The sequence below is a fragment of the Pipra filicauda genome, unplaced genomic scaffold, assembly GCF_003945595.2.
Source record: "Pipra filicauda isolate LSUMZ 115617 unplaced genomic scaffold, ASM394559v2 scaffold100_size2392355_pilon, whole genome shotgun sequence".
NCBI classification, from domain to species: domain Eukaryota; kingdom Metazoa; phylum Chordata; class Aves; order Passeriformes; family Pipridae; genus Pipra; species Pipra filicauda.
This window is the reverse complement of record NW_024103441.1, coordinates 1,592,700-1,606,085: the sequence shown is the minus strand read 5'-3', so window position 1 is coordinate 1,606,085 and position 13,386 is coordinate 1,592,700. Positions and strand designations below refer to the sequence as shown.

The window sequence follows — 13,386 nt, the reverse complement described above, 5'->3', positions numbered from 1 at the left end:
CAAAAATAGTCTAAAATAATCTTCCTGGTCTGTTTAAGTGTATTATCCCACTGCCACAGGAAGCTGGATAATAAGGAAAGAGAAAGTTTCAAGAAACAGGAATAGGACATAAAAATCAGTCTCCGTATCATATTTTAGTCTCTAGACCAGAATCAGAGGAATTACAGCTGCCAAGACCAGGGAAAGGTTCCTGGGAGCACAGGCTGTTACAGACCCAGGGTTTGTGGGGCTTGATTATTCCTGTGGTTAAGATTTGTTCACCCAGAGTTTAAGTTATCCCTCAGAACTTGGACTCTCAGATGAGGAGTTCTGCTTAGGGCTCATCTTTGCTGGGGGAGCAGCCGGGGAGGAGGGACCTGAGCTGTGTCTGAAAATTCACCTTCTGACGTGTCAGGGTCAGCACCACTTCTAATGTCAAATTTCATGACTTAAACTGTTCCAAAATAGTTTCTGGAGGAGCCATGGGTCTCGCTGGGGTTTTCCTTCTTCATCCCGTCTTGTTGGAAGGGGAATGGGACAAAAAGAAATGTCTGGGAAGGGAGATGTGTGTGTATTTTGATTGCACATATATGTATTTATTCATAAATTTTAAAAAGGAGAATTAAGAAGATAAAAGAAACTATGTAAAAACACAGCCCTGTGATTAAAGCATTTTTAAGAGATAAACTACAGTTAGGATAAACTGTCATTAAATTTTGATACTGTCATGGAGTGATGGTAACTGAGGAGTTTAAATTTAAAAGTAAATATGTTCGAGTAGGCGATGCATATGTTGGCTCTGACTCTTTCCGGGATGGAAGCCCCAGCATCTGTGACAGTGAAAAGCCAATTAATTTGTATTTCCTTGTGTTCACATGCATGCTTTTCTGCTTAATGGTAGTTGTGAGTTTCTCTGGCTCCAAGTGCTTTGTTTTGGATCATTACAGCATCCCTGTGGAGCCTGGTGCCCCAGTTATGAATGGCTTTACCTGGAAATACTTCAACAATCCTGGATTTCCTTGCACTAAGCTGTTTATATCAGCAGGATTTACATTAAAGAGAACACCAGTATTTGCAGATCCTTGCTCAGGTCCCTGCCCAGGTGTGAGTGGAAGGCACAGCCCCGTTGCTCCTGCCTCCTCCCCACTCCGCGGTGCCGTGGGGGTCAGGAGCTGCCTGGTTCCTCCAGGTCGGGCCCCCCATGTCCACACTCAGCACCCTGTGCCCAGGAGTCCCAGAGCTGGGCTTGGCTCTGTGCTCACTGCTGGCCATTCCTCTGGGAAGGGAAGGGTTGCTCACGGCTCGTTTTTGTGGGATAATTCCCGCAGCAGGATGGATGTGCAGGGTGAGCCCCTTGGAGTGGAGAGAGCTGGGAATGGTTTCCTTCTGCCTCCAAACTCCAGCTCTGCTCTGCAGTGGGGATGATTTATTCCACAAGCCCGTTCTCCCCAGGCTGCTGACGCTGAGCAGACCCGGGCGTGCCGGGGTCAGGGGTGTTGGTGTGCATGGGAATAAAGTTTGAATAGTTGTTCAGAATAGCAACGGCTCGTTAGCCCATGCTTTGGGCTGCTGGGGGGCTGGACATCAGCCTGGATGGGTGAGGGGAATTTTTCATGCCTGGCCTCCGAAACAAAAGTGAAACATTGAACAAAGTCTATTTTGGAGCTGTTGGTATTGAAATCGTACAGTTATTGGTTCTTCTGGATTGGTAGTAATGCTGTAATTTATGTGATATTTTAAATTGTGCAGCTCAGTGTTTGGGTGACAGACTTTTGTGTTTGTTTCATCCACGGTGATGAACGGAGCCTGTGCTGGTACCTGGCATCTTTATGGGCACTGCTTGGATTTTGTGAACCCTCAAGTGCCTCGTCTGGGTGGCTGTGCTGCCCTGAGCTGCAGATCTGTCCTTGGCCAGGGAAAAGCACCTTTGTCACTTGATAACCCAGGCAGTGAGGAGAGGCCTCGTGCTGATGTGTCCTGAATGCCCACCCGAGGCTGAGCCCCAGGATGGCCCTGTTGGGGCCCGTTGCAGGTGCCCATGGCCAGGGCGTGGGAGCATTCACTGCCCTCTGCCTCCCCTCCCAGAGCTGGGAGTTAAAACAAAATCTCTGTGTTGTGTTTCTGCTGTAGGTGCTTTACCACATGATGATTTTGTCTCCTCTCAGCTTTATTTACAGCTACATATAGCTAATGCGTAGTTAATTGCTAACGTGGCAATTAAATAAAATTCTTCTGTTGGTGCTATGCACAGCCTGGTTTGCTGCTGGCCATGCTGCACGTTTGCTGTTCCACAGAAAAGCAATCCAGAAATGAAGTGTTTGTTTCTTTTTAAGGGGCTTTTGACTAAATTCTTTAATTTCACTGGCTGTCAAGGTAGTGTTAAGTAAAATAGGTTTGAACTGCTGTAGTTTTTGTGTACTGGACTAGATGTCAGAAACCTTTGCCATCACTGGAAATTCTGTCACTCTGGATTTACTATCTGTTTCCCACAGCTGAATTCCTGAGCAGTGTGATTTAACACCTTGGCTCTCCATCAGCCGGGCCTGGCATTTATTTGAATGCATTACACCACTGGTTTCCATAAACTATTTTACAATTGTTTCATATAAATGACTGTTTATTTCTACAAAAACCATCTGTATTTCTATGGAGAGCAGCAGATAACTGTGTGTAAAATTCAGTAATGTCACAACAGTGCAAGTTAAGGAAAACCAGATTGGACTGAAAAAACCCTCTTGTGCTTGTGTGTGATGTTAAAAGTTTGTTTTCACTATTTAAATATCTTTATTTATTAACCAGTATTTGCATTGGTAATGATAAAATCTTTATTCCACTTCAGAGGTGTTGAGGGGCTTTGGGGGTTTTTAGCAGATAAACAGATTTAAGATGTCCTCACAGCAGCAGGATTGGAGATGTAAACATTCTGCTCTGCAGCCAGTTCCTCTCTCACTGTTTACATATTTTCTGTTGTTTTATTGTCATTGCCAAGCACACAATGGAATCCTGCCCCTTCTGTCATGTTCTAAGAAAAATCCCACAGAAGGAGGCCTGAGCCCTCTCTCTGTTCCCACTTTGTCTGCTCTCCACAGTGGGTTGATCCTGCTCCTCCCTCAGCCCTTTTGGTTTATGGTCCTGGGCCAGGGGCCGTGTCCAGCACTGACTGGGAGCTGGGGTTCCCCCAAGCCTCCCTGGGAGGACGAGGCATTGCCTCGGTTTCCCTCCTCCCAGCCAGCACCCAAGGAGCCTCCACACTGAGCTATTTTAGTTCCTCCATCTGCTGCCCATGTGCTGGCAGAGGGAACGCTGGAATCCAGCAGTCTTACACTTAGCACGACTGATACTTTCTGACAGACTATTTGAAATGATAGAAATACATAAATCTCCTCTTTTTTATGACCTTGTAATAGCTGCAACATATTTCCAGCAAATATTTTCTATAGCAATAATAAAAAAAGCGATAACAAAAAAATAAATATAAATATAGTTTAAACTCGTGCAGAATCGTGCTTTCAAAGCCCAGGGATGGAGCAGCGAGGCAATAAATCACAAATCCTTGTGAAAGGAGGGACTTGGAAAAGGAAAGTCCCACAGACATCAACGTTAAGTGTTTAGCAACAGTTTTCTTTTGACTGCTCTCCTGTCTGTGTTCTGCCCGTGGACAGAGCCGAGGCACAGCTCACTTCTCCTCTCCTTGTTCCCTCCTGCCCGGCATCAGCGCTGTGGCTGTTCAGCCATGGCTGCCTGACTGTCCACACTTCGCATTTTTCCTCTGTTATTTCCTTCGCCCAGAGAAGCTGTGGCTGCCCCTGGATCCCTGGAAGTGTCCAAGGCCGGGTTGGATGGGGCTTGGAGCCACCTGGGCTAGTGGAAGGTGTCCCTGCCCATGGCAGCTTTAAGGACCCTCCCAAGGTGGACTGTTCTGGGATTTGGTGGTTGCAGCAAACCCTGTGAGCAGCAGCAGTGCCTGGGCCATGGCAGAGGTCAGGTATGAGGTGCTGCACCACCAGTCCAGTGTGTACACCACCAGTCCAGTGTGTACACCACCAGTCCAGTGTGTACACCCTCAGTACAGTGTGTACACCACCAGTCCAGTGTGTACACCACCAGTCCAGTGTGTACACCCTCAGTCCAGTGTGTACACCACCAGTCCAGTGTGTACACCACCAGTCCAGTGTGTACACCATCAGTACAGTGTATACACCCTCAGTACAGTGTGTACACCCTCAGTCCAGTGTGTACACCCTCAGTACAGTGTGTACACCACCAGTCCAGTGTGTACACCCTCAGTACAGTGTGTACACCCTCAGTCCAGTGTGTACACCCTCAGTACAGTGTGTATGTACACCACCAGTCCAGTGTGTACACCCTCAGTCCAGTGTGTACACCCCCAGTCCAGTGTGTACACCACCAGTACAGTGTGTACACCCTCAGTACAGTGTGTACACCCTCAGTACAGTGTGTATGTACACCACCAGTCCAGTGTGTACACCCTCAGTACAGTGTGTACACCCTCAGTACAGTGTGTACACCCCCAGTACAGTGTGTACACCCCCAGTACAGTGCATAACACGTTGCTCACACCTGCTGCTCTCAGGTCTGGGTGCTGACAGGGGTTTGTTGAAGGCATCCAAGGAGAGAGTGGTTTGTCTGGGCTTCCTCACCAGACAAACTGTGAAACTGCAACACAAACCCATAGCAAAGAGTAGAATTACTGGATGACGTGTGGACAAATGCAATATCCAGGGGCCAGACATGGGCATGGCTTTGGCAGAGCAGGTCAGGCTCCAATGCTGTGAGCAGGCTGGGAGAAGCCAGAGACCATCTGAATAGGATGGTTGGGTTTTCCATGGCAGGCTTAGATTTCCAAAAAAGATTTGACAGAGGCTCATAAAGCAATTAAGCTGTCACAGGATGAGAAGGAGGATCTTCCCGTGGATTAATAATTGATTAAAAGACAGGAAACAAAGAATAGGAATAATGGCCCTGGGTGATTAGTAACTAGGTTACTGGTGGAGCTCCAGTGGAACTGGTGGAACCTGCATTGTTTGTTATTGTGGGGCATGGAAAGGATGTGAATGCTGATGTGACAAAATGTGCTGTTGATACAAAAGAGGTAAGAATAGTGCAAATAAAAGCTGTCTGTGAAGCACTGCAGAGGTATCCACAGTGCTGAGTGACAGGACAATAAAATGAGAGAGGGAATTCAGTGTCAATGAGTGCAAAATAATATACATGGTGAAAAGCAACTGTAACTATGTGTGTAGAATCACGGGCTCTAATTACCTTCCATCAGTCAGGAAAAGTATCCTGAGTATCCTGAGTAGTTCCTCTGAACACTTCAGCTCCAGGTCAGAATGACAAATGGAACTTCAGGAATTAGGAAAGGAATGGGGAACAAACCAATATCACTATGCCAGTCCATAAATCCCAGTGTGACCACATCTCATTTGCAATATTTTATCTCAAAAAAGATAATACAGAAGTAAAGAGATACAGAAAGGGATGAATGTGAAAGTGAATCAGATATGTGAAACAAGGAGCAGGTGCTGAGGAGGAAAGGGCTTTCCTAGTGTGGAAAAGGCACAGCGGGGTACAAGAGGTGTCTGTGGAGTGCAAGGGCTGGGGCTGGTGAATTGGGAGGGTTTTATCCTGTTCTTAGACAGGAGCTGCTCCCCCGAAACGTCGGGCTGGCAATGGCTCTGTGGAACAAAAGGGGATTCTTTTCCTCACACAGTGCAATAAACTCGGGTATATAGGCTCAGTTTTAAGCCAGCTGGGGTTTTTGTTGATACTGATCTGTTTAGTTTAGGCCTGACAAGTCCACAAACATGAAATATTCTTTTTTTAATCCTTAGTTCACCCTAATAACTAGTTTGGAGATGGAGAGGGGTTTGGTTGGGGTTTTGTTTAAAGCCTGGTTCCCCGTTGGAGTGTTAGTGTTGTTTATTGTGCAGATTCACCCCTGACCGTGGCATTCTTCATTGCTATTGAAAGTTAATGGGGGAAAAATTGCATTCCAAACATTTGAACCCGTAGTAGCCATGGCTGAACTTAGTTGATCTCTGGTGATCGGTTCAATTTAGTTACGATTTTTAGCCATTAGGCTGGGGCTGAATGATGGTGATTTGGTTGAGGCCAAATGTCTGCAGAAAATTGGCTGTTTGATAAGAGCCCTGTTATCAGAGGGGGATACTTTCTCATTTACATTTAGATGAGTATTGATTATTTATTTACTCAGAGAAGTGAGATTCGTTCCCAATCTTATCTCTCTCGTCTCTGCTTGTCAGCAGAAAGAGAGAGAGAGCTCCTGACAACAGCCCAAGATAACAGCACTTTGTAGTGGAGATAAAAGTTGGAATGGGCCTTTTTCTAGTCTTGACTGAAAGGATAAGTTTTAAAAATTAGAACTGATGGGTCGTGCTTTCAAAAGCCCTTTCTGAAGGCTTTGCAGCTTAAATGGCAACAGAATTGGTTTGTTGGTATGCGGGTGGCCATTCCCTCCTGTAAGGGAGACACTTAATTTGATTATATGGTGGGATTCTTCCCGGCACCTTTGTGTGTGCACAGGGAAGCTGTGGGTGTTGGCAGCTGCTTCCTTGGTTTTAATTCCTGGTAAACATTCCTCTCTTTAAAGGAGTATCTTGAAATAGCCAAGCACGGTGGGTATCTGTGGACAGAATCTGTGGTGTCAGTGGTTAAACAGGGAGCACTGGGAGCTGCCATCAGTGGGAGAGCTTGGCTTGGATCCCTGGCCAGGACCATCTATGCTAGGATTTTAAAGGTTTATCTTGCAACTGCATAGAGCGTTTGCATGAGATTACAGAAATCCATAAAATCCAGCTTTGGTATTGCCACTTGAAATTTTGTTGAAATTCACAGAGCAGGATTCCAGTGGGAGACCATTAAATTATCCAATGTTCCTACTACAGAGACATCCTTTGAACCTGTGAGAGAAGCCTGGTAGTAAAACTCCTCCACAGAGTCAGCCTAACATTCTTCATCTGTTGGGAAGCAGGGGTCATGTAAATGTGGACAGATATTTAAAGCATTATTGAAGAGTAGATACTCTCTTAAAAGCCATTTACACTTTTCTTATTAATTTCTTAGTATTTTCTGTTTTCAAAGAGTTATCCAGAAGGCAGGTTGACCTGTTTCCTCTCCAGAGCTCTAGTTCCCTGCTTTATTAGCAGAGTTAACACAGGCTTGACACAAACTGGATAAAATAATTTACCTGATCATGGAATTCTCAAACTGCTCCAGATAAAAATCATCCTTTGCCGCTGGCAGGGTGATTTGGAGGGTGTGATCCCTGTTGGCTCTCCACAGGGTTCAGCAGCATGAGGAGTGTTGCTGACATAGGTGATGCTGTTCTTTGGAGTGGATCCAGCTGCTGGAATCAGATCCACACAGAGGGATGGTGAGCCCCTGCCATGCTCCTGGGTTTAACCTTGTCGTCATGTGTGTGAGAGCCTGGGGTGGTTTGAAGGCTTTGGTAGCACTGATGTCTGTCCTTTGCCTCATCCCACTGTCTGGGAAGCACCAGGCGAGTTCATCTCTCCATGCCAGAGGTACCCTGGGCTGGCACTCAGCCATTAGTTCCAAGACAGGGGAATTTCACTCCTTGCTCTGCTCTGATTTGAGATGGTTTTGGGGGGGGAGCAGGACAGAGGCTGTGGTGGAGCCGGGGAGCTGGGGCACAGCGAAGGCACTGGTGTCAGCAGGTGCCATCCTGGGCACACTGCTCTGGAGCTCCAGTGGCAGCAAGAGCTCTGTCTGTGGTGGGAGTGCCCGGAGCAGGAGTTTGGTACCTGGTACCAACAGCACCAATGTCCAGATGGGAACCAGCAGTTCCCTCAGTGGGGCTTGGGAATCTCTGGAAGATGCTTGTGGCGAATGGACAAAGCCAGCAGGTTTTGCTGTCATTGATCCTGTTCTTAAACCTACACTGGTTTTTAAATCCAAATTGATTTACTGCTTTGAGATTTGTTTCAATTCAGTATATTTTGCTTCTGCCTAACAAGCCAGGCCTCTGTTTATTTAATTTATTTTAAATTGTTAATCACATTTCCAGTGGCTGGGAGAGGAGCAGCAATGGTGCTGGGTCTGTTTGCCTTTCTTTGTGCTGCACTGAGACGTCTCCACTGCTTCTCGAGTGCAGTTTGTGCTGCAGATGCTTCGACAGCTCCACGTGCCATCACTGGTTGTGCTGGGCAGGGTGGGTTTCCTCCTGTGTCCTGCAAAAAGCCTGGCACCATGTCTGCTCTGAGTGTCACTGGGAATAAGGGGGCTCCGTAACGTTCTGCTTGGGGAGGAAACACGCCTGGGCCGAGCAGCTTCACGTGGCTTTGGGGAGATGGAATGAGAAGCCATAATTGAAATTCTGCTGTAGTAAATTTAAAATTAATTGGCTAACAAATTCCATTCCTTAGGCATGCCATCCGAGGCTGAAAGACTTAATTTTTTTATATGTTTTAAATATTTCATCATATATGCTCATAATTCAAAGTCAGGAAACAGTCGGAAATATTTTAAGTACTGATAAAGGGGGAATAGATTTCGTTATTTCAGTTCTATGTTTTTTGTTACATTAAGACCTGGTTAAAGGTGCTTTGCATTACTTAAGATTTTTCAGGTATCTGTGTAGCATTATTTTGCCAGGTTATGCTGAAATCACACAGCTGAGAACTTGGTGTGCACTTCATGTCTCAGATGTGAGCAGGAGTGGAATCACCCCATACTGTTGGAGGGTGGGAGCACAGCCCCCACCAGCTCCTGCCCTTGGGAGGGGCTTTCCTTCTTCCAGGGTCCCCCATGGAGCTCTGTGCACTTGGGTCTCCCCCCTCCCTGACCACTGCCAGGATGGCAGGGCCGGAGCTGACTCGTGGGGTTCACCTGGAATTGTATCAGGTTCCACACCATCCTCCACCTTCTGACAGGGCCCTTTCCTTTGGCAAAGAGTTTTGAGACATCAACACCCACCTGCTCTGCTCCTGGGCTGCAAATAACCTCGTGTTAGTTGAACGTGCTAAGCCATCACTTTGTTAGAAAACGGATGATTTTACAAGTTACTTTATGTTTCAGGTCCTCAGTATCGGCTGGAGAAGCAGAGTGAACCTAATGTCCCAGTAGATTTAGACTGTACCTTGGAGAGCCAGAGCACTTTGGAATTCTGCCTTGTCCGGGAGAACAGTATGTTTCCCATTTTCACTTTTGCTCTTGTAAACTGCTTAAACTCACTTCAGTTATGTATTTTGGAACACAAGCTGTACTGTCTGGGCAAGTACATTTTGACGAGACTCTCTGTCCCGAGGCACTTTCCGTGGTGCCAAAACAATATTCCAGAGGGAAATGATGGATTTCATACCTCTAGTAAATAGTCTGCATCCTGTTTATCACTTCATGATTAATCTTTCGCTGTTAAACTCTGCTCTGTAAAGTTATGACCAACCCTGAAAAACACGAAATATGAACCTGTCTGTGTTGCAGACGCTGCTCAGTGAGTCGAGGGGTTGGTCTGCAGTGTGTTGTGCCAGGTCAATGTGGCTGTCAGAGGCACTGGGGTTTTCTAATAAAATTTAAAGAAATTAGCCATGCAGAAGTAACTAGAGCAGTTTGATGATTTTTGAAGTGCCAGAAAAATAATCTTCTCTCCAGCTATGCTCAAATATTTTTATTCTATTACTGTTTTAATGTTCTAATATTATTTCCTTATTTATTTCTTTTCATGAAATGACATGAAACTTTAAAAAAGAGACACCTAACATTGATTTGTGTTTGTTTCCATAGCATTTTGGTTCATTCTTCATTCTTTACAACAGTCACACTCTCGGTTTTGGGGCTCTTTTGTTCCATTTTGTGTAAAAATGTTGATTGTACTAATGAGTAAAACCAGTCACATTCCTGCTCTCAGCCAAGCCCACACTGCACACAGCCAGAGTAAGAGCCTGTTTCAAGTCATAGAAGAGGTTTTTCTTTCTGTGCAAAGATTAGACCTTTCCACTGATACTTTTTGGCTGTAGCAACTGTATTTTATCTCCAAATGGCAGCAGAGCCTCCCCAGAGCACCTCCTAATTCCAGCAGGGAATAGCAGCCCCTGCTCTGTTCATGGAATAGCAGAGGTGAGACAGCACCACGAGCTCCCCAGACCTGCAGCACTGCTGGGGCTCAGATTAACACTCTTGGGTTTGGCCGCTGCTCTCCGTAGGGTGGGACTTGCTCCCAAAATATTCCTGGTGCTCCTGGTTCATTTCTTCATAAAATGGTTCTAAGAAACTGCAGGAGAGACCTTGGCAGGAGGGAGCAGAGGGGCTGTGCCCACGGCAGGAGGGAGCAGGGAGGCTGTGCTGAGGAAATGGAGCAGTTCTGACCTCGCTAATCGAGTTGTGCTCTTCCACAAGCCAGAATTCCCCGACGTCTGCATCCCACCTATTACTTTTGTATTGATTTTTAATCTATGAAACGATGCACACTAGTCATACTTCCATAGGCTTTGCATGTGATTTAAAATAACATTTTTTTTAACCAAGGCTCTGTAATTAAAAGAATATTGTATATACTTCATTTTTAATGTATTTTCATCATCTGTGGAGGAATCCAGGCTGTGGCCTATAGCTGTATCTTCTGCAGGTCTTTGCTCTCATGAGTGACTTGGGTTCAGGTTGTACTGTTACTTTAACAGTAAATCTGTCTTAAGTTTGTAAGTTCTGTAGCAGGAGGCAGTGGGTCTGCTCTGCTTGAGCAGCAAATACTCCAGGAGAACCTTAGGGGCCTTGGCTCAAAATAATTGTCAATAAATGTAGCGTTGAGGGGACACCTTTCCCTTTCCCCAAAGTCCTTGTGCTACATCACTCCTCTCCCCTCCCAGGCCAGGGGACACCAAAGCAAGCCCTGCTTCTCTGCAGAGCAGCATGTGGAGAGGTGTGGGATGGACCCCCGAGGCTGCCAGGTCAAAATTCCCTCAACTGGTGAACTCTCCTGCCCTCATTAAGCAAATTGATGGTGCCTATCTAAGAGCATAATGTGGAGCCCATCTAGGATGGGGATTCCCATGGCAGAGAACACCCTGGGCTGGACCCCAAGGACTCCCTGGGCTCACTGAGCTCCTGGTGCTTCTCCAGCCACCATCCTGCCCGTCTGCAGTGGCATCACTGCGTGGGTGGTGGCTTTTGGTCCCAGTCATGGGTCTTGTGTTCATCAGCCATGCCTGGCACCTGGGAGAGCAAAGGCAGAACTGACACTTTGACTCTGGAGTTCAGGAGCAAGTCTCAGCTTTGGTTTGCTCAAGGCTGACAGGAATCTAGGCAAAATAATGAACACTTTGGTGAATTCTGCCTCTTTTCTGAGTGCTTTCTGAATTGATCCCAAACATGAATAAGGAACACAGGAGAAACGTTATGTTTGTCGTTTCTGCCCCCCAAATGGGTGAATTTAAAGTGATCCTGCACTGTCCCTGCTCAGGGATTTGTGTTGGCCCTGCACACAGAGGGGCTCAAGGGCAATACAGTGTGTGAGATCAGTCACAATCCCTGGCTCCCCCCTGCACAGCCAGAGAGTGCTTTTTGGGGTGCTTAGGAGGTATCTTTTGGTGTGACATTAGAATAGAAATATTGACAGTTTTGCACTATTAATAAAATAATGGCTTGACAATCCTATCATCAAACTGAAATATTCACTTTGTGCATTCTGTCTTGATTTGAAATACTTTTAGCTTCAATATGCCAGTCAGGAAAAGCTCTGTTGTAACACCTATTGCTTGTAAATGTGCTCTTCATAGTCTCGTAGTCATTTATAAATATATATATGGATGATGCCAAGCATCTGCTGGGAGAAGAGCTGCCATGTTCCTTTGGGCAGCAGAAAGTTTATATTTCAGGGTATTAAATGAAACAAAGAACTTTCCATTATTAAGAAATATGTATGGAGAAATCCCCTTTCCATCCAGCATTTCCTAATAGCATTCAAGCTAATAAACTGCTTCCAGTGTGCAGAACTTTTAACTCGAACAAAGATTTATCTTTAAACTGAAAGCTGCACTTTGTAATGTGAAATGCCTTTATGTGTGGTAGCAAACTGTTCATGGCTAATTTAGTTTTATTCTTGCCATCTTACTTCTGGAAAGTTCCTCTTTCTCATTTTATCATTAGATAGTAATTAGTATTCAAGGGAAATTGGTCTTAATATATTAAAATTGGTTTAGTGCCTTTAGACCTATAGCAAAGCCAGTGTCTTATTGGAAAATGTAATTGGGGACTCTGTGTATGTAATTAATTGTATTGCAATTAAGAACTTTCATTAAGCAATATTCTAGTACATTAAAGTAATAAGGGACATTTTTGCAGTGCAGTTAACTTTGTATTTTGTTGTTTTATCGAGGAAATACAGGTTCACTTGCTCTTGAATAGTCTGCATATGGCATTTCAATATTCTGGTATTCCTAATGAGTCATTTTTATCTGTCCTCTGGTGCTGGCAGGGGTCCCTGTTGGAGGAGGCTCCTGGTTTAGCTGAGTCCCCATCAGAGGAGGCTCTTGTTTAGCTTCTGCCTTATTTCAGGCTCGTGGTTCTGGTGCTGTTGTCCTGTTGCTGTTTGTCTCATTTGAAAGTCAGGAGTTTCAATGAGGGGATTGGCCCGAGGGACCAGTTTAACTCCGTGTGTCACAGAGTCCCTCTGGGTGGACCAGTTTAACTCCGTGTGTCACAGAGTCCCTCGGGGTCTGTGTCCTGCCATCCTCAGGCACAGGATCTGTGTGATGGGGCAGTTCCTGGCTGCTCTCCCAAGAGCAGCAACTTAGAAATCCTGTGAAGCTGAATCTGTTCACAAAGTTCATGAAACAGAGATGGCCAAGGTTACAGACACAGGGCAGATCTGAGAGGCTTCCAGGGCAGAATCCTGCCCCAGGGCTGCAGCACTGGCAGATGCTCACAGGTTTAGTTACAGCCACGGTTTTTTTCCTGGATGTGACCTGGCAGGCTGCAAATTTTCTTTCTAATACTTTTATTTTGGGTAAGTGAAATCTGAGAAGCCTCAGCATCATCAGAGCTGTGTAACATTGTCCCGTGGTGTCCCCCCTGTGCCATAATCCGGGTGGATGGCCAGGCTGGGGCAGTTCAGAGCCGGGGGGGGTCGGGGGCACAGGGACAGTGGTACCCTCAGGGTGTCCTGCGGGTCCTGATCCTGTGGAGTGTTCTAAGCACATTCCACAGGAGGTGTGGGAGGGAGGTCGCTGTGTTGCCACTTTCTGTGATATTTCTGCATTTCTGGTCACTGCTGATTCAGTTTGGCTGTGGGTGCTGACGCTCCCTCACAGGTAACTCTGTGTTTAACACCCTCCTGCAGCACTGCCCATCACCAGCCAGAGCCCTGTCACTGAGTTGGCAGAGGCAGCATGTGGCACCTCACTCCCACTG

The 13,386-nt window shown here is 46.1% G+C and overlaps 1 protein-coding gene across 3 annotated transcripts in view; it reads left to right on the top strand.

The window, feature by feature from the left end:
• The window catches only part of MAPKAP1 (MAPK associated protein 1), an 88,539-nt gene that overhangs the window by 55,386 nt on the left and 19,767 nt on the right, over window positions 1-13,386 (top strand). For 2 of the 3 annotated variants that reach the window (XM_027741341.2, XM_027741342.2), the window contains exon 8: window positions 9,061-9,168. The exons of the other annotated variant lie outside the window; for it this stretch is intronic. In XM_027741341.2, the coding sequence (XP_027597142.1) occupies window positions 9,061-9,168 (108 nt within the window). The remainder of the gene's footprint in view (window positions 1-9,060; window positions 9,169-13,386) is intronic. 3 annotated transcript variants of the gene reach the window in all.